This window comes from Gobius niger (assembly GCF_951799975.1).
Source record: "Gobius niger genome assembly, chromosome: 3".
Classification (NCBI taxonomy): Eukaryota; Metazoa; Chordata; class Actinopteri; order Gobiiformes; family Gobiidae; genus Gobius; species Gobius niger.
In genome coordinates this window covers 4245607-4271888 of record NC_136854.1, presented here as the reverse complement: position 1 = coordinate 4271888, position 26282 = coordinate 4245607, and the positions used below count along the sequence as shown (strand labels likewise).

General features: G+C 41.8%; 1 protein-coding gene across 2 annotated transcripts in view; it reads right to left on the bottom strand.

The window, feature by feature from the left end:
* The window catches only part of LOC306961352 (CSC1-like protein 2), a 42135-nt gene extending 18612 nt beyond the window's left edge, over positions 1–23523 (bottom strand). Inside the window, exons 1-5 of one of the 2 annotated variants that reach the window (XM_079554058.1) lie at positions 23207–23523; positions 13044–13307; positions 10499–10578; positions 6544–6582; positions 3758–3848 (exon numbers count right to left, since the gene is read on the bottom strand). In XM_079554058.1, coding sequence (XP_079410184.1) covers positions 3758–3848; positions 6544–6582; positions 10499–10578; positions 13044–13211 — 378 coding nt within the window. In that variant the 5' untranslated portion in view covers positions 13212–13307; positions 23207–23523. The remainder of the gene's footprint in view (positions 1–3757; positions 3849–6543; positions 6583–10498; positions 10579–13043; positions 13308–23206) is intronic. The other variant, XM_079554057.1, reaches the window with a different exon arrangement.
* Between the last annotated feature and the right edge of the window lie 2759 nt (positions 23524–26282).

Below are 26282 nucleotides of genomic sequence, written 5' to 3'. Positions count from 1 at the left end.
TGTTGAGTTTTTGTCACATTTTTGTTACATTTTTGTCACATTTTTGTCACATTTTTGTTGAGTTTTTGTCACATTTTTGTTACATTTTTGTCACATTTTTGTCACATTTTTGTAGCATTTTTGTCACATTTTTGTTGAGTTTTTGTCACATTTTTGTCACATTTTTGTTGAATTTTTGTCACATTTTTGTTGAGTTTTTGTCACATTTTTGTTACATTTTTGTCACATTTTTGTCACATTTTTGTCACATTTTTGTTGAGTTTTTGTCACATTTTTGTTACATTTTTGTCACATTTTTGTAGCATTTTTGTCACATTTTTGTCACATTTTTGTTGAATTTGTGTCACTTTTTGGTGCTTTTTTCCCAAGAATCTTCTTGATTAGGGTAAAGCCAAACTGGAGAAAATGGGATCCGTTCCGGTGGGAGTTAAGGGGTTAAGCGGTGACGTCACAGCTCGACTTCCGGGTTCACAGATGTGCGAGAAACTACAAAAAACTCTTTAAAACCACAATCAGTATTTGTGAAATAAAAGTGATGAAAAAAAAATCTGATCATGTGAGGAAAAAGATCAATTTAGTTTTGTAGGTCTTAGCTTTCAAATGAGGCGTTACACTGGCTTACAGGATTTGGGTAAAGCTGACCTGGAGAAAATGCTCTCGGTTCAGGCGGGAGTTCAGAGGTTAAGGAATGAAAACGGCCCTAACGTTTAGTCCCTTTGTCTGCACATGCGCCTGTGTATATTCCTCCCGTCTTTAGCCGCTGCTGTTTCCCACACAGGAAATGACCATATTTGGATTACAGCGTCATCTCGACCACAGCCTTTCCTGCTACACGTGGATACCAAGCATGTCAGTATTTGTGAATGAATAAGCGTGGGAAACACCATGTTGGAGTCACTTCCTCAACATCGAAAGACAAACCTCGTAAAGGGAGAGTTTTGTCTGGTTTTTACTCTGACATTAAAACTGAATCTGAAATTCTGAACACTGTGAAACCCTGATGTTTTGACCTGGCCGTACGGAGGTCACCGAGGAGAGGATCGAGTTCAGACGGGCACACGGCGTCACCGTAAGCGGCCTCCGGCGACTCCGGGTTAACAGGATTAGAGCGGGATTAGGCCCGGGACCAGAGCGGGACTTTCACAGAGGCCAGACCATGACACAGCAGCACGAGGAGCGCACGGAGGCGCTGTTACGCCGTCAGTCTGAGCCAGAGCCTCTACGGCAACAACAACACCCACAAACACCAGCTCCGGCCAAACGTTAGAGCTTTAACTCTGTCCTGACAGAGGAACGTCTGATGTAGCAGAGTGAGTCAGCCACTAGGGGGAGACAAACACCAGCTCAGGCCAAGCGTTAGTGCTTTAACTCTGTCCCGGCAGAGGAAAGGTCTGATGGAGCAGTGTGAGTCAGCCAATAGGGGGAGACAAACACCTGTTAATATAAAGCTAAGGTCAGAAAGCAGGATTTAAAGGAATAGGCCACCGTTTTTACATACTGAGATATGCTCTTACCTCACTTTAGCCAAGTTAATATATCCCCGTCTGGTCTTTGTCCGTGCGCTCTGCCAGGCAAACGGAGCACATACGCAGCCTCTCCCACATGTCACATAGCTCCAAAAAAGCTCACGATAGAAGCTACCAAGCTCTTCCACGTGTTCCCTATTTAAATAAAGTTACGTGAAGTGTTTTCATGCGAAGTATCTTTACACAGAAATGTAACGTGTCGATTTTATAAGCAGATAAAAAGGGGGATTATATTGTGAGGCGTAATGATACGAGGAGTAAAACGTCCGCGCAGTAACTCCTAAAGGTTATTGACGGAAGTGAGCGGGGGAAGTCTTTAGGAGTTACTGTGCGGACGTTTTACTCCTCGTATCATTACGCCTCACAATATAGTCCCCCTTTTTATCTGCTTATAAAATCCACATGCTACATTTCTGTGTAAATATACTTCGCATGAAAACACTTCACGTAACTTTATTTAAATAGGGAACACGTGGAAGAGCTTGGTAGCTTCTATCGTGAGCTTTTTTGGAGCTATGTGACATGTGGGAGAGGCTGCGTATGTGCTCCGTTTGCGTGACAGAGCGCACGGACAAAGACCAGACGGGGATATATTAACTTGGCTAAAGTGAGGTAAGAGCATATCTCAGTACGTAAAAACGGTGGCCTATTCCTTTAATGACACCACCGCTTTAAAGGATTCTTTTAAAGCAATGCACCGATACCACTTTTTCTAAAACCGATACGAGTACGTTGATTTAAGGGCGGCACGGTGGCACAGCGGTTAGCGCACAGCTAGAAGGTCTGGGTTCGATTCCCACCAGGACGGGGCCTTTCTGTGTGGAGTTTGCATGTTCTCCCCGTGTCTGTGTAGGTTTCCTCTGGGTACTCTGGTTTCCCCTACCACTAAAAACATGTACAGTGAGTGTGTTAGAGAGTGCGCATGGGAGACGACGGATGGAAAATAACCCAAGGCTACAATCCGGTGTGGCTTGTTTACATGCATGAGACCCATGTATGTTCATTAACATGCACTGTCCCGACCAAATAAACCAATACATAAAATAAGTACTTTCCGATACCGAATACTGATACGAGTACAAGGCATTGTCTTCAACATACTTACTTTTTCACAGCAGATTAGTTAGAAATGAGTTAATTTACTCATTTACATTTCCTTGAGTAAAGTCGGCGACACAAGAGAAGTTATATCAGAATTGTGCTGATGCCATTTTATTTTTTTTAATTTTTCCTTCAATACAGTTTTCATTTTTATTGCACTGTCCATCATAGACAGAACAGCTCATGTCCAAAAGCTCCTCAGTGCTTGTGCTTTATTCATTTATGCATTTTTATTTAACAATAGTATTGTTAAAGTTACTTAAATGGTCTCTTTTCTCCTTTACTTCAGCTCCGTGTGGATTTTCTCATCCCTGGGCATAAAACGGCGTCAGAATCGCCAGAACAGCTAGCCGGGAGTTAGCGGCGAGTTAGCAACATTAGCATCATTAGCCTGTATGTTGTAAACACTGCAGACTCCACGCAGCAGCACTAACAACATTTAGCTCTGGTTAAATCCAGCTCAGACTCTGGTTTAGGGAGTGTCGTCTGTAATAAAGTCAGATCTATGTGGAATATTGTATTTACACTAAACTATTCTCCAGTTTGTGGTTATTTTCTCTCCTCAGTGGAGCTGCTCCTGTAGGAGCGCCGGACACACGGCAACTATCGGCTTCTGGTGTCGGGACCTCATGAATGAGTATGAGCATGTGGTATCGGCCCAATACCCGATACCTGATACTGGTATCGGTGCATATGCTATGTTTTATTGATCTACATTTGGACCTGATTTATGAAAGTGACAGTCTGTGTCATGAGCTGCAGGTGAAGGTGGTGTTATGTTTGATCATGTTTTATTAGTGATGCATGTTTTTATTGCCTGATAGAGATATATATAGATATATATAGATAGATAGAGTTCATTTAGTAGCATTTCCCCCTAATTGTCTCCATGACCACCTGGCCATGTTCTGACTGCAAACAATCCCAGTTACACACCTGGACACTGGCACGGAATAATAATAACACAGACCTGGAGGAAACCATGGACAGAGCGGCTGTTTGAGTGTTTTTAGTTGGCCATGTCATAGTCAAACTGTCAATAGACTTTCCAACACCAGTGGAAGAGTTTTCAAAGCGCTGATTCGGCTGCTGAAGGTAAAAGTGGAAATAGAAATAAAAGAGTTCCTTACGTTGTCTCGTTGTTCGAAGTCCACGGAGCTGGAGACGGACGTGAGCCGCTCGTATCGGTCCGGAGTCTCCGAGTGCATCGCCGACGCCACGCTGACCACAACAGAGGACCCAGACTTTAGACAGACTTTACACACAAAGGGTTCTCAAACTGCCCATTCGGACCAGGTCAGTCCCGGCTGGGTCTGACTATGGTCCATGTTTAGTCCTCAGTCTTTACCACACTCACAAAAAAACACAAACAAGTCTAGGAAGAATCTGGTGAACTCCACCACACACGGCTGTTTCCAGGCGCTAAAGAGGGTTAGCTACAGCGCTAACACGTCACGGGGTCAGACTCTCCTCTACCGTTTACCTTTTCACCGGCTCATAGTTCTCTCGCTCCCGTCTCTGGCTGAATCAGGGGAAAGTTAGAAAGCATTGGAGCAGCAAGAGTTAGCATCAGAGCTGTTAGCATAAAGGTTAGCATCAGAGCTGTTAGCACAAAGATTAGCCCGAGAGCTATTAGAATCAGAGCTGTTAGCATAAAGGTTAGCATCAGAGCTGTTAGCAGAAAGATTAGCCCGAGAGCTATTAGAATCAGAGCTGTTAGCATAAAGGTTAGCATCAGAGCTGTTAGCAGAAAGATTAGCCCGAGAGCTATAAGAATCAGAGCTGTTAGCATAAAGGTTAGCATCAGAGCTGTTAGCATCGCACACAGTTCAAGTACGGAGAGAAATTAGCGCCACAATTCTGATTTATTACGAGGCAGATTCTTTAACTCTAAATGTTTAGACCTTTGTCTCTCTTCATTTCATCATCAGTCCAAAAACTGGATGGAGGCGACTCTGCCGTGTTTTTCTACTTCTCGCGGTGGAGCGGAGTAAAACTCTGTGATGTCATTGTTTTAGTACATGTTGTGGAGACGCCGTAACGACGGAGCCACGTAAACGGCGTTTTCAGATATTTCCTAGGACCTGGTTGGAAATTGTTCCTTTACGGACCCCAAACGCCGGGCTCGTATGGACGATGCGCTGTATTGATAAAATATTTTTTGCGTTTGGTCCTGAGCTTGACTTCGTGTGGACAGGGCCTGAGTTGACTTTACACAGAGAAAAATCATATGAATTTGTATGACTCAGATATTATATTAGCAAACTGAAGCATGTTTCAGTGTATCTACTATGTTAAAAGGTTATTTATAAGTTATTTAAGATTATCCATGTAATAGAGCTCCACAGCCCCGCCCCTCGCGGTCCTGTTGCTCCGGAAGCAAAAAATCCCCGTCTACACGACCGCCGATTTTCAAAAAATTCAAATATTAAGAGTTTAACGTCACCGCAAATGCTAATCAGCGATGTAGCAATTCATGACCATAAAATGTTTCATTTCAATCCAAAAAGAAGACTTGATGTTGAAGAAAAGGCAAAGGTACAAGGCTGTGACATCATTCACTTCCTGACTATAGAAACTCCGTATCCCAAGAACCATTGCGACATCGCGCCCGCTGGTCAAGGCAACCAGGTTTTCAGCAAACACGGCCAGTTTGTTTTACTTTGCAGACAAAAGTTCTATATTATTTCACTACTAAACAATCTGAATCAGGCTAATGGGAATAAAAATGATGGTGGTTCGTTTAATTGGATCGTTGGGAACATTTTTCTGACGTTTTTCTTACTATCAGTGTTAGATATGGATAAAACGTCCACTATCTGCCTGCATTATGTTTGAATACATTGTTTATAATATGTTTTCTATATTACAATAAATAAACACGTGAAGCTCCACCAATCAAAAGCCTCGTAGTAGATCATGGGACTCCCGAGCATTCTGGGTAATGTAGTTCTAGGACGAAGGCTCGCAGTTAAACTAGATGGATCTCACACGTGCTTTTTTCACCTGCGTCTGACTTTGCGGTCGCTTTAGAACCACAGAGCTGGATTCAGCCCAAGAGAACGTAGTTACGGAGTTAAAGACTTTATTCCAAATCAACACGGTCTCAAAGCAAAGGGGGATTTTACTTCCGGACCAGAGAGGAGGCGGGACTGTGGAGCTCTATTTGGATAACTTTTGCAAGGCCCTAATCCTTTTGGACAGACTTTGGATATGGAAAAGGCTAGTTTTATTTTATTTTATTTTGATTATCATTGTTTTATTATATTATATTATGTTTATCTTTTCATTTAGGAAAGATCAGAACATGTGCTTCATGAAACACACAACAGTTATGTTGGAGGAGGGACCTCTGCTTATGAAGTAAATGTGTGATTTCTTTTGCCACACGGCTCCTGAAGGCCTAGAGAGACCGGGCTTGCTTGAAAGCTTAAAATGCTTGAATAGCCAATGCGGTAGATGTGTTTAATAAATGATAGTGCAATTTGGTGCCCCCTCCAGTGGCCGCCTGGGTCGCCTATGCCCTAAATGTTTGATCCCACACGTTACTAGACCATTTTCTCCAGGTTTTGCCCGTTCAGATAAACGCCCCCTGGAGGAGACAGAAACAGGCGCTGAATTATGTTCCTGTTCTGGTCATCGCTACGGCAACACCGACAAACTATGGCATGAGTGTGATAGACTTTTTAATCAGAACAAGTGATTTAGGGTCTGTGCATTCCTGTTCCGTCTGGGTGGAGTCCGCTCCACCTCTTACATGTCTCTCTGCGGCGCTAATCTCTCTCCGTGTTCACCTCGCTGAAAACCACAACACGTTAGTTTCTTGAGTCGAAAAACCTGTTCCTCAAACCCACACAAAGCAAACGGAGGAAACATTAGTGAAACTCAGATTAAACTCAGCGCCGTCAGAACGTACTACTCTCGGTCGTCTCCTCCGCGGCTGATCATCTGAAGCCTTTGAGGAAACAAACCAACAACAGCTCTCAGTCGTACAGGAGTTTTAGAGCCCAGTTTAACCTCTTAAATCCCGCCTGAACCGAGAGGATCGTTTTCCTCACGTCAGCACTTTTTTTCCCATCATTTGGTTGTTGGGTATTCAACTCATTTTTGTGACTTTTTTGTCATTTTTTGGGTCATTTTTTAATCTATTTTTTGTCACATTTTTGTATTTTTTTGTCATTTTTTGTCACATTTTTTCATCAATTTTTTGTCATTTTTATGTCACATTTTGGTCATTTTTTGGTCATATTTTTGTAATTTTTTCATCCATTTTTTTAATCAAATTTTTGTAATTTTTTGCCACATTTTTGTAATTTTTTATAAAATTTTTGTCATTTTTTTGTCAATTTTTTATCACATTTTTGTTATTTTTTTGTCACATTTTTTGTCATTTTTTTGGTAAATTTTTATCACGTTTTTGTATCTTTTTTGTCATATTTTATTTTATTTTTTTTGTAATTTTTTGTCACATTTTTCTTCAATTTTTTGTCTTTTTTTGGTCATATTTTTGTCATTTTCTCATCAATTTTTTAAATCAAATTTTTGTAATTTTTTAGTCACATTTTTGTCATTTTTTATCAAATTTTTGTCATTTTTTTTGTCAATTTTTTATCACATTTTTGTATTTTTTTCATCCATTTTTTATCACATTTTTGTCATTTTTTATCACATTTTTGTCATTTTTTGTCACATTTTTAGTCTTTTTTTTGGTCAATTTCTTATCACATTTTTGTATTTTTTGTCACATTTTTTTATTTTTTTTTGTCACATTTTTTATCACATTTTTGTCTTAATTTTGTCACATTTTGGTCATTTTTTCATACATTTTTTTAAGCAAATTTTTGTAATTTTTTTGTCACATTTTTGTCATTTGTTCATCAATTTTTTGTCAATTTCTTGTCAATTTCTTGTGACATTTTTGCCACTTTTTCGTCAATTTTTCGTCACTTTTTTGTCACATTTCCATCATTGTTTTTGTCTCAGTTTTGTTGCTATTTCCACAGCTTTTTTCCAGAAGCTTTTGGACTGGGGTAAAGCCAAACTGGAGAAAATGTGCTCGGTTCAGGTGGGAGTTAAGGGGTTGAACATGTTTCATTTCAGAAGATTTGCAAACACTTGATGAAAAAACTGTTATTAAACTGAGCCCCACGTCTTCCTCGGCTTCAGGAGCTTTTGTGTTTAAAACGAGCTCCCTCTGAAGAACCTATTTAACATGAATGTCCTGAATAAGTCGGCCCTATGCTCCTCATACATACATAGTACTCATACATAGGTCAGGGGTAGGCAACATCAGGCCCGAGGGCCAAACCCGGCCCTCCAGCACAGAACCTCTGGCCCCCTGTCTGATTTTGAGAAACATAAGTATGCAAATAAGGATCAAACACCTGGTAAAGCAAGTCTAAAAATGCGAGTGTCTTTTTATAGTGTGTTTTTTTTAATGTCCTTGCAGAACATTCCACTCGGTCATATATAAGGTAAAACAGTGATTCTCAACTGGTGGGTCGGGACACAAAAGTGGGTCGCGAGTCTATAGGGAACTTTTTTCAATATTTTCCATCTGAAACTACACGGAAACACACTGGAGTCTGTTCAAATTAATATTATTGGGTTGTTTTTATCATCATTTCAGTCTTAAAAGCAAATCTACGGCTTGTTCAGTGAAACCATGTGGTAAATACTATAGTTTTATTTGGGTCGCAGCTTGTCATTTAGGTCAGTGTTTTCCAACCAGGGGTACGGGGACCCCTTGGGGTACTTAAGAAAAAAGGCACAGATTTGTTGTGGCATTAAACACTTGGGCATTAAAATGTCATTAACCTCTTAACTCCCGCCTGAACCGAGAGGATCTTTTTCCTCACGTCATCACATTTTTTTCCATCATTTTTTGTTGGGCATTCAACTCATTTTTGTCAATTTTTAGGATTTTTTTTTGTCAATTTTTAATCACATTTTTGTCATTTTTTTGTCACATTTTGGTAATTTTTTGTCACATTTTTTTGGTCATTTTTGTAATTTTCTCATCCATTTTTATCACATATTTGTATTTTTTTTGTCACATTTTTGTCACATTTTTGTCATTTTTTGCCACATTTTCATCACTGGGCATGGGGTACTTGGAATTACCTCAGATTTAAAAAGGAGGTGAAAGTGAGTATAGTTTCAATGTTACTTTCAAAGAAAAGTTAGTTTTAATTATGATTTTGAGAGTATTTTAGCTATATTTTAAATATAATACTCTACTAAATACTGAATAGTTTTCTTTCTTCTTTGAGTTAGGGGTACTTGGAGTATAAATTAATGCCTCAAGGGGTACATGGTACAAAAAAGGTTGGGAACCACTGATTTAGGTAATGGCGGGTCTCGGAGTCGGACCACTTAAGAACCATTGATGTAAAACACTGGCATTTGTAGAAAATGGTTCTTAACTTTAGGCTACACTAGTGAGGTTCGGCCCTTAGTGTTTTGTGATGATGAAAATCGGCCTCTGTGACGCAAACTTTCCGACCCCTGGTTTAGAAACTACACAGGATTATAGACGAGACACGGAGAATAATCGCCGTCTCCTTTTAATAGTGGGAAGTTATAAAATGGCTCCTTTTCACGCCGTGCCATTCATAAATGCTGGGATTGTAACTGAGCACAGGGACGATCCATCAGAGCGAGTAATAAAAAGACTTTAACTGTGTCTGCGTCTGGACCGTCTGTATCAGTGCATCTGCAGACTCAGATCACGCTGTGGGCATTTCATTACGCAGATGTGGTTTGGCCTAATGTGATCACAGTGAGCGAGTCTGAATGAGCCGAGACAAGTGCTGCTGCTGCTGCGCTCAGGCCGAGGACAGGGACACATACTGACACCGCAGGAATATTTCTACTTCTTACTATCAGGTTTGTGCTGCAGTTTGGGCTGAAAGTGAATATTGAAAATTCCCCTCATTCCTCTGTTTGTGTGTTTGCAAGTCTTAAGAAAAAAGGCACAGATTTGTTGTGGCATTAAAATGTCGCACTTGGGCATTAAAATGTCATTAACCTCTTAACTCCCGCCTGAACCGAGAGGATCTTTTTCCTCACGTCATCATATTTTTTTCCCATCATTTTTTTGTTGGGTATTCAACTCATTTTTGTAACTTTTTTGTCATTTTTTGTCATTTTTTGTCAATTTTTTGTAATTTTTTTTGTCCATTTTTTATCACATTTTTTGTCATTTTTTCATCCATTTTTTATCACATTTTTGTATTTTTTGTCACTTTTTTAAATACATTTTTTGTCATTTTTTTGTCACATTTTTGTCAATTTTGTCATTTTTTCATCCATATTTTATCAATTTTTTGTATTTTTTGTCAAATTTTTTTAATCAATTTTTTGTAATTTCACAGTTTTGTCACATTTTTGTATTTTTTTTTGTCACATTTTTGTCATTTTTTTGTCATTTTTTGTCACATTTTTTAATCATTTTTTTGTCATTTTTTGTCACATTTTTGTATTTTTTTTGTCACATTTTTGTCATTTTTTCTGTCATTTCTTGTCACATTTTTGTAATTTTTTTGTCACATTTTTATCACATTTTTGTCATTTTTTTGTCATTTGTTCGTCAATTTTATGTCAATTTCTTGTGACATTTTTGCCACTTTTTCATAAATTTTTCATCACTTTTTTGCCAATGTTTTCTCACTTTTTTGTCACATTTCCATCATTGTTTTCGTCTCAGTTTTGTTGCTATTTTCACAGCTTTTTTCCAGAAGCTTTTGGACTGGGGTAAAGCTGAACTGGAGAAAATGTGCTCGGTTCAGGTGGGAGTTAAGGGGTTAACACCTTTAGTTTCGACTCGCTGCTGCCGGTATATTCGGGTGAAAAGCTGAAACCAGAAGTACCTGTCGGCGTCTGTGACCAGCGCCAGGCGTCCATAATCCCAGGCCACTTTACGGAGGATGGAGAAGACGAACAGCAGCACCTGCAGATGAAGAGTCAGACATCAGTATGACACATTTCAGTCAAACCGGCCATATTCATCTCATGCTTTTAAACGCCTTTATGAGGCAGTCATGTGACCTTTATTTAACCAGGAAAGTCCCACTGAGTCCTGGCCCCAGAGGGAAACCTATTGTACATATTGTGAGTGGTAGGGGAAACCTATGCAGACACAGGGAGAACTCCGCCACAGAAAGGCCCCGTCCAGGTGGGAATCGAACCCGGGACCTTCTCGTGCTGAGAGAAGACGCTGGACTTTGTGACCGTTTTTGTTTCATGTGGAGCCACTGCAGAAATATGCAGCATTAAAATATTATCTTCATAAGGTTCATAAGTTTGTAAATCATTAGAATATGATTTAAAGTCATTAGAATATGATGTAAAGTCATTAGAATATGATGTAAAGTCATTAGAATATGATGTCAAGTCATTAGAATATGATGTCAAGTCATTAGAATATGATGTAAAGTCAGTAAAATATGGTGTAAAGTCATTAGAATATGATGTAAAGTCATTAGAATATGATGTAAAGTCATTAGAACATGATGTAAAGTCATTAGAATATGATGTCAAGTCATTAGAATATGTTAAAGGTCATTAGCATATGGTGAAAGTCATTAGAATATGATGTAAAGTCGTTAGAATATGATGTCAAGTCGTTAGAATATGTTAAAGGTCATTAGCATATGGTGAAAGTCATTAGAATGGGATGTAAAGTCATTAGAATATGATGTAAAGTCAGTAAAATATGATGTAAAGTCATTAGAATATGTTAAAGGTCATTAGCATATGGTGAAAGTCATTAGAATATGATGTAAAGTCATTAGAATATGATGTCAAGTCGTTAGAATATGTTAAAGGTCATTAGCATATGGTGAAAGTCATTAGAATATGATGTAAAGTCATTAAAATATGATGTCAAGTCGTTAGAATATGTTAAAGGTCATTAGCATATGGTGAAAGTCATTAGAATATGATGTAAAGTCATTAAAATATGATAAAACTCATTAGCATGAAGTGAAAGTCATTAGAATATGATGTAAAGTCATTAGAATATGTTAAAGGTCATTAGCATATGGTGAAAGTCATTAGAATATGATGTCAAGTCGTTAGAATATGATGTAAAGTCATTAAAATATGATAAAACTCATTAGCATAAAGTGAAAGTCATTAGAATATGATGTAAAGTCATTAGAATATGTGAAAGGTCATTAGCATATGGTGAAAGTCATTAGAATATGATGTAAAGTCATTAAAATATGATAAAACTCATTAGCATATGGTGAAAGTCATTAGAATATGATGTCAAGTCGTTAGAATATGATGTAAAGTCAGTAAAATATGGTAAAAGTCATTGTAATATGATGAGAGTCATGTTGTCAAGTCAGAACATTGTGTAAATGATTATTGTGGATGACTGTGTGGAGTTGTGGAATGGCGGGCGGAGGCGGCGCTGGAGTTATTGTGGATGACTGTGTGGAGTTGTGGAATGGCGGGTGGAGGCGGCGCTGGAGTCATTGTGGATGACTGTGTGGAGTTGTGGAATGGCGGGCGGAGGCGGCGCTGGAGTTATTGTGGATGATTGTGTGGGGTTGTGGAATGGCGGGTGGAGGCGGCGCTGGAGTCATTGTGGATGACTGTGTGGAGTTGTGGAATGGCGGGCGGAGGCGGCGCTGGAGTTATTGTGGATGACTGTGTGGGGTTGTGTAATGGCGGGCGGAGGCGGCGCTGGAGTTATTGTGGATGACTGTGTGGGGTTGTGTAATGGCGGGCGGAGGCGGCGCTGGAGTTATTGTGGATGACTGTGTGGGGTTGTGGAATGGCGGGCGGAGGCGGCGCTGGAGTTATTGTGGATGATTGTGTGGAGTTGTGGAATGGCGGGCGGAGGCGGCGCTGGAGTTATTGTGGATGATTGTGTGGGGTTGTGTAATGGCGGGCGGAGGCGGCGCTGGAGTCATTGTGGATGATTGTGTGGGGTTGTGGAATGGCGGGCGGAGGCGGCGCTGGAGTCATTGTGGATGACTGTGTGGGGTTGTGTAATGGCGGGCGGAGGCGGCGCTGGAGTTATTGTGGATGATTGTGTGGGGTTGTGGAATGGCGGGTGGAGGCGGCGCTGGAGTCATTGTGGATGACTGTGTGGAGTTGTGGAATGGCGGGTGGAGGCGGCGCTGGAGTCATTGTGGATGACTGTGTGGAGTTGTGGAATGGCGGGTGGAGGCGGCGCTGGAGTCATTGTGGATGACTGTGTGGAGTTGTGGAATGGCGGGCGGAGGCGGCGCTGGAGTTATTGTGGATGACTGTGTGGGGTTGTGTAATGGCGGGCGGAGGCGGCGCTGGAGTTATTGTGGATGACTGTGTGGGGTTGTGTAATGGCGGGCGGAGGCGGCGCTGGAGTCATTGTGGATGACTGTGTGGGGTTGTGTAATGGCGGGCGGAGGCGGCGCTGACCAGGAAGCACATGAAGTCGAGGGCGAGGACGGTGGGCACGCCGCCGAAGGGCAGCCCTTGGAGCACGGTGCTGCGGATCCTCGCAGAGTAACAGTACGCCTTCGACTCGCTCTGAGCGGAGCAGTTGTCGGGCCCCGAACAGGACCCGCCCAGGTTCAGGATCGGCATGGCGACGCTCACAGGCCCCGCCCACACCGCCGCACAGGAGAGTCAGGCACGCCCACTGCGCCTCATCGGCCAATCACCAGGCTGAGACACGCCCACCTGCGGAGAGAGGGGAGGAGCATGGTCAGAGAAGTCTCAGACAGAGGTTTCTTCACCGTCCAAACATGTCACAGGTCACTGTTGTTACGACCCAGTGTTCTGCTCGAAGAACCTTATAAACCCAGTGTTCTGCAACAAGAACCTCATAAACCCAGTGTTCTGCTCCAAGAACCTCATAAACCCAGTGTTCTGCAACAAGAACCTTATAAACCCAGTGTTCTGCAACAAGAACCTTATAAACCCAGTGTTCTGCAACAAGAACCTCATAAACCCAGTGTTCTGCTCGAAGAACCTCATAAACCCAGTGTTCTGCAACAAGAACCTCATAAACCCAGTGTTCTGCTCCAAGAACCTCATGAACCCAGTGTTCTGCTCGAAGAACCTCATGAACCCAGTGTTCTGCTCGAAGAACCTCATAAACCCAGTGTTCTGCTCGAAGAACCTCATGAACCCAGTGTTCTGCTCGAAGAACCTTATAATACTTTAAAATAACCTTATAATCAATGATCTGTCGCCCAGAAATAAAGATTTAACCTCTTAACTCCCACCTGACCTAAAAAACATGTAACTAAAACCCAACCAAAATATGACAAAAACTCAACCAAAAAGTGACAAAAATTCAGCAAAAATGTGACAAAAATTAAACCAAAATGTGACAAAAACTCAACCAAAAAGTGACAAAAATTCAGCTAAAATGTGACAAAAATTCTACAAAAATGTGACAAAAATTCAACAAAAAATGTGACAAAAATTCAGCAAAAATGTGACAAAAATTCAGCAAAAATGTGACAAAAATTCAACAAAAAATGTGACAAAAATTCAACAAAAATGTGACAAAAATTCAACAAAAAATGTGACAAAAACTCAACCAAAAAGTGACAAAAATTCAGCAAAAATGTGACAAAAATTCAACAAAAAATGACAAAAAATCAACAAAAATGTGACAAAAATTCAACAAAAATTCAACAAAAAATGACAAAAATTCAACAAAAATGTGACAAAAACTCAACAAAAATGTGACAAAAACTCAACAAAAAAATGACAAAAATTCAACAAAAAATTACAAAAATTCAGCAAAAATGTGACAAAAATTCACCAAAATGTGACAAAAATTCAACAAAAAAATGACAAAAATTCAACAAAAAATTACAAAAATTCACCAAAATGTGACAAAAATTCAACAAAAATGTGACAAAAACTCAACAAAAAAATATAACATAAAACATAAAAAAGGTGACACAACACAGCAACAACGCGAGGAAAAAGATCAGTTTTGCGGGCCTTAGCTTTCAAATGAGGTGTTACACAGACCTATATAATAGCCAGAGGACAGAATGCATTTGGTTCAGGCGGGTGGTAAGAGCACATCATATGATCTTGATGTGCATTTGTTGCTAGTTTGTGGTAAACCAGTTCATGACGGGCGTCCCAACACGATTCACAATAAATTACCCTCAAGTGAAAGTCCACAAAGTAACGGAAAACGAGAAACTCCTCGGTAACGTCGACCGCGCGGCGGGATTTCCTGCCGCTTTCACGCCGGACTGACCCAGATCTAAAGGAGGCGGAGACGAAGCCGCTGTCGCATCGTCATCATCGGGCCGAGAGGAAAACTGGGTCAGACTCTGCAGCGGTTTCCACGGCAACCGCATCAAAGTCACTGGGTCACAGAGCGCCCGCCGCGGCATCGTGGGAAACGGAGTCCGAGCCGCGGCCCGGCCTAGCAACAAACGAACGTCCAGATCATCATTCCCCGGACTCAGGCTGACACTCCTCGGTCAAAATCAGGCGGCGTTTTTGTGAATGGAGCGGCGGTGTCTGTGTGGTTGCCGTGGGAGACGCAGCAGCATGACTCATCCTCGTCTGGTTTGGTGAGAAATGAATAAATAAATAAATAAAACCCTGAGAATGAGGTCTGACTCTGGATTGTTGCGTAACAGCTCTGGCCCAGTTCCACAGGCTGCTACAGCGCCACCTGGAGGCAGGCACAGGTATTACACTAAAGGATGTGATGTCATACCGCTAAGCATCATGGGATTTGGAGCAATAATAAACGAATGGAGATATTAAAAAACAAAAATGTGACCAAAACTCAACAAAAATGTGACAAAAACTCAGCAAAAATGTGACAAAAACTCAACAAAAATGTGACAAAAACTCAGCAAAAATGTGACAAAAATTCAACAAAAAATGACAAAAAACTCAACCAAAATGTGACAAAAATTCAACAAAAAATTCAACAAATATTTAAAAAAAATGTGACAAAAATTCAACACAAATTCAACATAAATTCAACCAAAAATGACAAAAAATCAACAAAAATGTGGCAAAAACTCAACAAAAATGTGACAAAAACTCAGCAAAAATGTGACAAAAACTCAACAAAAATGTGACAAAAACTCAGCAAAAATGTGACAAAAATTCAACAAAAAATGACAAAAAACTCAACCAAAATGTGACAAAAATTCAACAAAAAATTCAACAAATATTTAAAAAAAATGTGACAAAAATTCAACACAAATTCAACAAAAATTCAACAAAAAATTACAAAAATTCAACAAAAATCATTGGTCGACGTGGGAGGATGCTAGACTCTGATTCGCTGCTTAGATCTGAGAGGGAGGGACTTAACTTTACATCAAAATTATTGCCATCAGTTCAGTTCATTGGCCATCTGCAGTACAAACCCACAGTGCACTGAGCTACTGTTACTGTAGGGGGCGCTAACTCCGTCTGCAGAACTACAGGGAGAATATGTGACACAGGGAGGACCTCCTGGCTGTTAGGTAAGAGAGTAACCACTGCACCACCTCAGCCTGAACCTCACAGCAGAGAGAGCGGAGCCTCACGGCGACAGAGGCTTATCAGAGCCTGTTACAGAGAGTCGCTTATCTGCAGCTCACAGCTGTCAGATACTAGAATTAGTACTACTACAACTTCTACTGCTACTGCTGTACTGCTGCTACTACAACAACTACTGCAACTATTACTACAACTTCTCCTGCAGTACTACTAGTACAACAACTACTACAAGTACTACTACAACTTCTACTGCTACTGCTAATACAACAACTACTGCAACAACTACTACCACTACTACTGCTGTACGGCTAACACAACTACTACTACTACTACTACAACAACTACTGCTCCTAATACAAACAAATACTACTACTACTTCTACTGCTGTGCTGCAAATGGAAACAGTTATAAAGCCGGACACTCTGGGAAACTTCGACAATTCTTTATTTTGGTTAATTTGGTTATTTTTGGAAAAAATCCAGATGTTTTCAGCTGTTGTCAATCCATCAATCTCATTTAGATGATGCCGAAGCCTGTAGCTCATTGGTTAGCTTGTTATTGGTTAGCTTGTTATTGGTTAGCTCGTTATTGGCTAGCTTGTTATTGGTCAGCTTGTTATTGGTCAGCTTGTTATTGGTTAGATTGCTATTGGCTAGCTTGTTATTGGCTAGCTTGTTATTGGTTAGATTGCTATTGGTTAGCTTGTTATTGGTCAGCTTGTTATTGGTTATCTTGTTATTGGTCAGCTTGTTATTGGTTAGATTGCTATTGGTCAGCTTGTTATTGGTTAGATTGCTATTGGCTAGCTTGTTATTGGCTAGCTTGTTATTGGTCAGCTTGTTATTGGTTAGATTGCTATTGGCTAGCTTGTTATTGGTTAGCTTGTTTTTGGTGAGCTTGTTATTGGTCAGCTTGTTATTGGTTAGATTGTTATTGGCTAGCTTGTTATTGGCTAGCTTGTTATTGGTTAGCTTGTTATTGGTCAGCTTGTTATTGGTTAGATTTCTATTGGCTAGCTTGTTATTGGCTAGCTTGTTATTGGTTAGCTTGTTATTGGTTAGCTTGTTATTGGTTAGCTTGTTATTGGCTAGCTTGTTATTGGTTAGCTTGTTTTTGGTTAGCTTGTTATTGGTTAGCTTGTTATTGGCTAGCTTGTTATTGGTTAGCTTGTTTTTGGTTAGCTTGTTATTGGCTGGCTTGTTATTGGTTAGCTTGTTATTGGTTAGCTTGTTATTGGCTAGCTTGTTATTGGTTAGCTTGTTATTGGCTGGCTTGTTATTGGTTAGCTTGTTATTGGCTAGCTTGTTATTGGCTGGCTTGTTATTGGTTAGCTTGTTATTGGTTAGCTTGTTATTGGCTAGCTTGTTATTGGTTAGCTTGTTGTTGGTTAGCTTGTTATTGGCTAGCTTGTTATTGGTTAGCTTGTTATTGGCTAGCTTGTTATTGGCTGGCTTGTTTTTGGTTAGCTTGTTATTGGTTAGCTTGTTATTGGCTGGCTTGTTATTGGTTAGCTTGTTATTGGTTAGCTTGTTATTGGCTAGCTTGTTATTGGTTAGCTTGTTGTTGGTTAGCTTGTTATTGGCTAGCTTGTTATTGGTTAGCTTGTTAATGGCTGGCTTGTTATTGGTTAGCTTGTTATTGGCTAGCTTGTTATTGGCTGGCTTGTTATTGGTTAGCTTGTTATTGGTTAGCTTGTTATTGGTTAGCTTGTTATTGGTTAGCTCGTTATTGGCTAGCTTGTTATTGGTCAGCTTGTTGTTGGTCGGCTTGTTATTGGTTAGCTTGTTATTGGCTAGCTTGTTATTGGTTAGATTGCTATTGGTTAGCTTGTTATTGGTCAGCTTGTTATTGGTTATCTTGTTATTGGTCAGCTTGTTATTGGTTAGCTTGTTATTGGTCAGCTTGTTATTGGTTAGATTGCTATTGGTCAGCTTGTTATTGGTTAGATTGCTATTGGCTAGCTTGTTATTGGCTAGCTTGTTATTGGTCAGCTTGTTATTGGTTAGATTGCTATTGGCTAGCTTGTTATTGGTTAGCTTGTTTTTGGTGAGCTTGTTATTGGTCAGCTTGTTATTGGTTAGATTGTTATTGGCTAGCTTGTTATTGGCTAGCTTGTTATTGGTTAGCTTGTTATTGGTCAGCTTGTTATTGGTTAGATTTCTATTGGCTAGCTTGTTATTGGCTAGCTTGTTATTGGTTAGCTTGTTATTGGTTAGCTTGTTATTGGTTAGCTTGTTATTGGCTAGCTTGTTATTGGTTAGCTTGTTTTTGGTTAGCTTGTTATTGGTTAGCTTGTTATTGGCTAGCTTGTTATTGGTTAGCTTGTTTTTGGTTAGCTTGTTATTAGCTGGCTTGTTATTGGTTAGCTTGTTATTGGTTAGCTTGTTATTGGCTAGCTTGTTATTGGTTAGCTTGTTATTGGCTGGCTTGTTATTGGTTAGCTTGTTATTGGCTAGCTTGTTATTGGCTGGCTTGTTATTGGTTAGCTTGTTATTGGTTAGCTTGTTATTGGCTAGCTTGTTATTGGTTAGCTTGTTGTTGGTTAGCTTGTTATTGGCTAGCTTGTTATTGGTTAGCTTGTTATTGGCTGGCTTGTTATTGGTTAGCTTGTTATTGGCTAGCTTGTTATTGGCTGGCTTGTTATTGGTTAGCTTGTTATTGGTTAGCTTGTTATTGGCTAGCTTGTTATTGGTTAGCTTGTTATTGGTTAGCTTGTTATTGGCTAGCTTGTTATTGGTTAGCTTGTTATTGGTTAGCTTGTTATTGGCTAGCTTGTTATTGGTTAGCTTGTTGTTGGTGGGCTTATTGTGAGTCAGGTGAGTCCATTCCAGAACATATGGGGAGAAAAAGCTCGATTAACCTCTATCCAGAGCGCTGTCTTCATCAATACTACTTGTTACTACTACTACTACTACTACTACTACTACTACTACTACTACTACTACTACTACTACTACTACTACTACTACTACTACAGCTAAAGTGGAACCGTCTGCAGTTGCACGTCTTGGAGCCATACTTCTCGTAGCTTCTGTGAACTTTCCTCCTGTGTTGTTATTAAACCGCCTGAATAATTGAAGCTGCTGCTGCTCCATCTTTACGGAGCGTCAGTGAACGCGGCGCGGCTCCGAGTGACGAGGAGGCGTCGGGTTTCGAACACAACACACGGCTAAATTTAAAAACTCAGCTGTGAGTGAAGAACAGCTTACTCTCTCTGCTCCTGCACGAAGCATAGAGGAAAGGGGGTTCTGGGTCTTGTTTAGTTTTTGGATAAAGTAGTTGTTAGTGGTGGGAAATTTGATTTTTGGGAGTTTAAAGCTCAATAAATCTGTCAGGAATTAGATCAATGTGTTTGAGTGGAGTCTGATGGAGCGACTAAAGGTCAGATGTTGTTAAACTTTAGTCCCTTTGTCTGCACATGCGCCCCGTCTTTAGCCGCTGCTGTCTCCCACAAAGGAACTGTACAAAAACGAAGCGATTTTGATGTTTTTGTGAGAGCCGCCATTTTGGACAAAGGCCCAGCCGGTCGGCGGCGCGAGCGCCAACAATAAAGGTTCAGAACTGCTGGTTTAGTTTATAAAATGTCTCATAACGTGAACTTTAGGTCCTGAATGTTTGGACAGAAGCTGTGATATGAGTGTGCGATTAATAGATTAATGTCTATAGTTAAAGGGGGGTATTATGCAAAATGGACTTTTTCAAGCTTTCCATCATGTTATTATGTCATTCCCTCATTAAAAACATGCCTGAAGTGTTGCCTTGGCACATTCACGTATTTTTGAGTAATCTGTAAAAACTCTGATGGCGGCCATTTTAGGGATAGGTTTGCCTGAGTCCTCCTAGGAACGCCCCCACCTCCTGGAGACGCCTCCGAGCTTTCGTCACCAGCCGAGTAACCAACCACTGCTCCTCAGCAGAACCCCCTCCCGCGTGTCTGAAAGGCTCAGAGGTTCTTAAAGAGACAGAGGCCTATTTCAAGACATTCACTACAGCCATTTTGAGAGAGACATTTTATACAAGGCAGTTATTCTAATTTACTGCATTTACAGACCAACAGAAGGTTTGGTTATCATTGTAATGTGAAAAAAGCATAATACCTCCTCTTTAATCTTTTTGTCCATGCCACAATAAAGGATTTTTGTGCCTCCAAACTTCTTTGACTGCTTTTGACACTCACAGCCAGTCTCTATTCTGTTTTCATGCCCTATCGGCTCCTTGGAAGAGCCCCCGTGAGTTCATTACAACTTGTCACACCTATGGGACCCAAAGCAGCGCTCACTTTCGGTTTTCACACAATATAAATAATTTGGATGGTTAGCAGTCTTTGTTGCACAGTGGCTTTTCAGTTAGAGAAAGGGTTTGCCTTTGCAATGTTGTTTATGTTGGTGCACTAATACAATAAATATATATTTAATTGAGCTTTTTATTTAAAAAATCATGGATATTTTTGGGAATCATCCAGCTCTACATTGGTATTTATAAAGCAATTATTAGTCCTTATTTAACATCTTCTTAGCTATTCCCACCTCACTTAAGAATGGGGAACATATTCTCAGATACAAATACTTCATTAAGAGTTAATACTTTCTTTTGTTCATCAAGAGTTAATGAATGAACAGTTTTTATAGTATTAACCTGTCACTCGTCCTCCCTGATCAGGGTTAAAGGTTATGATCAGGATTAGCAACGGCAAATGTGACTTAATTGTGTTTCACTCACACAGATCTTACACATAGTTTTAAAGCAGTACTAAGTAACGTGTTTACCTTAATAAATCCTCTCCGTAGTCCCTGTGGGGGTAATACAAGTGTTTATGGGATGATTGGAGGGTCTTTCATCTCCCCCTGGTGTCTCTGACCAGAAAACCATGTTTGCAACTTTCCTGCCACCGAACCGGAGAAAGCAACACACACTAATGAAATCACGAAGAAGAAGCTAACAGGCTAACGGGCAAAGCTAACTGCGGGCTAACGTCTCTTTAAACAGTATTTACAGCCAAGTTTGAGTGAAAAAAAATATTTCCATTGTGTAATTGGATGCACAGTAACCCTCTCTCCCTTCGCCTTTCCTGTCAGCGTAGGATTTACTCTCCAAGACAATTAATAAGTTAAAAAAATCGTAACTTTCTACTACACCCGCAGTTGCGCTAATGGCCTCTAGGGGGAAGAGTTACTTAGTTACTTACTGCTTTAAGTCATGGGCTCGTCCTCCAAAAGTTGCCATATCTGATTTGTAGAAAGCTCCTTTGTGAATTCCACGTGTAGTAAAGCGGCCGCAGGTAAACAAACCACTGTAGATCCGATAACCGAGCAGATCACTCCGCCGCCGCGTAGCTACAACCAGGAAGCTGCTCAGATATAAGTTCTTTTAAATGCAAAATGGTCGACACAGACATTTATATGGTTAGTCTGGTGGTGTAAGTGATTTGCCTCAGGTGCTCTGTGGAGCGGGTCAGACTGTTTTTAATGCAGGCTAGCTGATACCATAGACATGCACTAGCCTAGCATTAGCCAAGCGCCGCGAAACTCTTCAAAAACAAGGACTGCATGAATTAATCTCCAGAAATCAACAACACTCTGGATAACTAGGAAATGAGGCCCTATGTCAAAAATCCCGAAATATCCCTTTAATCTAAAGCGATACCCAAGTAACAAATAGTGTACCCAAAAAAAGTACTTGGAGAAAATGCTACTCCAGTACTGTGAGTAACCGTTTGTAAAAGTCTGAATTTTAGTTGTGAAATAAATGATGAATGTACAGACGTAGTGAAAAAGACACTGTTTAAAGCAGAAATAAGTAACTGTGCCCCTAGAGGCCATGAGCGCCACTGCAGGCTGCGTTCTTTGACTTGTCCGTGAGAGTAAATCCTACGCTGACAGAAAAGACAAAGGGACAGAGGGATATTCTACATCCAGTTACACAATGGAGATCATGTTCTCCTTCTTCATGATTCCATTAGTGTGTATTGGTGACTCCGACCCGGTGGCAGTCAAGTTGCAAGTGTGGTTTTCTGGCCGGAGACAGCAGGGGGAGATGAAAGACCCTCCAATCATCCCTTTAACACTTGTATCACCCCCAGAGGGACTACAGGAAGGATTTATGAAGGTAAACAAGTTACTTAGTGCTGCCGTTATATACAGCTCCAATAACAAGCGCCCGAGCGACTGCGTTCACGTGACGTTAAAAATCCTGTAATTTAACGTCGGTGCCGCTCCTATCAAGATAACTATGGTAACGGTCTGCCTTTTGGTTTATGGTTAATATCTCTGTAACGCCCGGACCGATCCGCACGATACAAAAACTGTCCCAAAGCCCAGCGTCTCCTCCCTCGCGCATGAACAATAAAGCTCAGGGGAAGCATGTGGGACATCTGCGTTTGTGCACGTGCTCCTAAAGGATCGTGGCGGTTTGATGTGAGCCTTCCCTGCCTGCGCTGCGCCGGGACCTGTCTCCATCCTCTGCGCGGCTCCAGCGCGCGCCGGGCCTGTACCCGCCGCCGCCGCCGCCGCTGCTGTTGTGGGTTTCTGGGCCACATTGAACCAAAGCCCCCGCGGTTCCGTCACGCTGCCCCGGCCTGTCCCGAGGGAATCATGCCACCCTTCCTTCCTTCCCTCCTTCCTGACCTGGTCCGAGTCCCGCTCTTCTTCTCCCCCGTCGTCCACATTCACCGTCGCCGCTCTTTAGCCCCGTTAGCTCGCGCCCGTGCGTCGCGTCCTGGCAGCGGGTTCGCCTGCTCTGCTGCACCTGCCGTCAGCTCGTTAAACCCCGCGGGTCCTGCTCCTGCGCCGGCTGTTCCCGGTTCTACCCTGCACGGTTTTTGGGGCCCGCGTTATGATCGACCCGTAGAGGACACTCGCACATACGCGCAGCCGCTCCGCTTTTGCCGTGTCCTCTGCTCTGCGTACGCGTTATATAACCCCCTCCCTCTCCCTCTCCCTCTCCCTCCCTCCCTCCGCCGCTCGGATGGATGCTACACCGGCTGCGGCGCGACGGGGAACAGGCCGGCCCCGGGTGCGCACCGCGAGCCCCGGAGCTCACAGGAAAAGCCGCTTGGCCTCTGCGCAGCCACGGTAAACCAATTAGGGCGAGCGCCTTACCTGCGGGAGCGAGAAGCCGACCGCGCCGCCGCCGCAAATCCGCTACAGATCCCGGCTCCAGCCGCCGAACATCCCCCGAGAAAGGCCGGAGAGGAGCGGGGGGGGGAGGTTGAAGGAGGAGGCCGTGGCGCAGTAGCTCCTCACGCGGCGGTGGTGGTGGAGGAGGAGGAGGTGGAGGAGGAGGTGGAGAAGCGGCGGTGCCCGGAGAGTCGCGTCTTCTGTGGCGGTGGAAAATGGCTGTGTTGCGCGGTGGAGCTGGGCGCAGGGCTGTCACCGAGGGATCAAAAAGGAGAGGGGGCTGTGAGGGGGGAGAGGGGCCGCCAGGGGGAGCCACAGAGCCGGCAATGCACGGCCGCGCCTTCGCAGGGAGACACGCACGCGCCGGAGAGGTTCATTCATAGAAGCGAGTGGAGAGTGAGAAATGAATTAAATACAAATAAAAAGAAAGAAATTGGAAAATGTAGAAAAATGAAAATAATACATGAAATGAAATCGAAATATAAAATACATTTAACCTCTTAACTCCCACATGAACGGATTCCATTTTCTCCAGTTTGGCTTTACCCGAATCAAAAAGCTTCTTGGGAAAAAGCACCAAAACAGCCACAAAAAATGAGGGAAAAAACAAGGATGTAAACGCAACAAAAATGTGACAAAAAACTCAACAAAAATGTGACAAAAAATTCAACAAAAAATGACAAAAATTCAGCCAAAAATTTGACAAAAATTCAACAAAAAATGACAAAAATTCAACCAAAAATTTGACAAAAAATCAACAAAAAATGACAAAAATTCAACCAAAAAGTGACAAAAACTCAACAAAAATGTGACAAAAATTCAACAAAAAATGACAAAAATTCAACCAAAAATTTGACAAAAAATCAACAAAAAATGACAAAAATTCAACCAAAAAGTGACAAAAATTCAACAAAAAAGTGACAAAAATTCAACAAAAAGTGACAAAAATTCTACAAAAATTTGACAAAAATTCAACAAAAAATGACAAAAATTCAACCAAAAAGTGACAAAAATTCAACAAAAATTTGACAAAAATTCAACCAAAAATTTGACAAAAATTCAACAAAAAGTGACAAAAATTCAACAAAAATTTGACAAAAATTCAACCAAAAAGTGACAAAAATTCAACAAAAATGTGACAAAAATTCAACAAAAAATTTGACAAAAATTCAACAAAAAATGACAAAAATTCAACCAAAAAGTGACAAAAATTCAACAAAAATTTGACTAAAATTCAACCAAAAATTTGACAAAAATTCAACAAAAAATGACAAAAATTCAACCAAAAAGTGACAAAAATTCAACAAAAATGTGACAAAAGCTCAACAAAAATGTGACAAAAATTGAAAAAATAATTAAAATACATTTCAAACGAGGTGTTCCACAGACCTATATAACAGCCAAAGAGGACAGAATGCATTTGGTTTAGGCGGGTGGTCAGAGGTTAATCAATAAAATCAAAAGAAAGTGAATAAAAATAGAAATAAATGAAAAAGTAAAGCGTAATGGAGTGGCTGGAGCGGGCGCTCACGCACCTGGAGCTCGCCGGGAACGCTGTGAGGGTCATGTTCTTTGACTTCTCCAGCGCCTTCAACACCATCAGACCTCTGAGCACCGGGGTCCCTCAGGGCACCGTCCTCTCACCGTTTCTCTTCACCATCTACACGTGGGACTTCACACACAGCACGGACAGATGTCTTCAGAAGTTCTCCGAGGACTCCACGCCATCGTGGGCTGTGTGTCTGAGGGGAGACTGAGGTCCTTCAGAGGAGACTGAGGTCCTTCAGAGGAGACTGGGGTCCTTCAGAGGAGACTGAGGTCCTTCAGAGGAGACTGTCCTTCTGAGGAGACTGAGGTCCTTCAGAGGAGACTGAGGTCCTTCAGAGGAGACTGAGGTCCTTCAGAGGAGACTGTCCTTCTGAGGAGACTGAGGTCCTTCAGAGGAGACTGAGGTCCTTCAGAGGAGACTGAGGTCCTTCAGAGGAGACTGTCCTTCTGAGGAGACTGAGGTCCTTCAGAGGAGACTGAGGTCCTTCAGAGGAGACTGAGGTCCTTCAGAGGAGACTGAGGTCCTTCAGAGGAGACTGAGGTCCTTCAGAGGAGACTGAGGTCCTTCTGAGGAGACTGTCCTTCTGAGGAGACTGAGGTCCTTCAGAGGAGACTGAGGTCCTTCAGAGGAGACTGAGGTCCTTCTGAGGAGACTGAGGTCCTTCAGAGGAGACTGAGGTCCTTCTGAGGAGACTGAGGTCCTTCTGAGGAGACTGAGGTCCTTCAGAGGAGACTGAGGTCCTTCAGAGTGACCAGGCCTCTGCTCAGGACTGTTTATGCCTCTATGGAGCCTCTGCTCTCCACTACGCTGCCGTGTGTTGGGGCCCGGGCAGCACAGAGCGGGACAAGAACAGGAGGGCCAGCTCCGTCCTGGGCCGCCCCCTGGGGGACAGGAGGGTATTAGCCAAGCTCACCTCCCACTCACTGCACGGGACTGTAGAGGAGCTGAGCAGCTCTTTCAGTGGAAGACTGAGACACCCTCAGTGCGAGAAGGAGCAGGTCCTTCATCCCCACTGCGGTCAGACTGTGAAGTAACATGTGCAATAACCCCTGTGCAAAACTATGTGCAATAATCTCTGTATCAGCGCACCACCTCAACACCTCGATATTCTACTTCATAATCTGTTCTAACTTTTATTCTATTTGTATTTATTCTTTTTCCCTTATTGTTATGGCTCCGCCCCCTAAGATTTGTGCTTTACTTATTGTACACACGATTCCTCTTTTTTCTACTATTTCCCTGTTTGCACATTTCCTGTCTGTTTTTGCTCGACCTGAGTGATCTGATTAAGTGAATGTCTCCATTGTGAGATCAATAAAGGCTTCTCTCCTCTGATGAGCACGAGGGGCCGCCAGGGGGAGCCACAGAGCCGCGCCTGTTCGCCCGTAAGCCCTGAATCATCACGAAACACCTGAATAAAAGCGTTAAATGTGTTGTTTTTAGTGCAGGACTCGATTCAAATGTTTTCATTGAGTCTCAGGAAAAAGGAAACTGAAAAAGTGTCGTGAA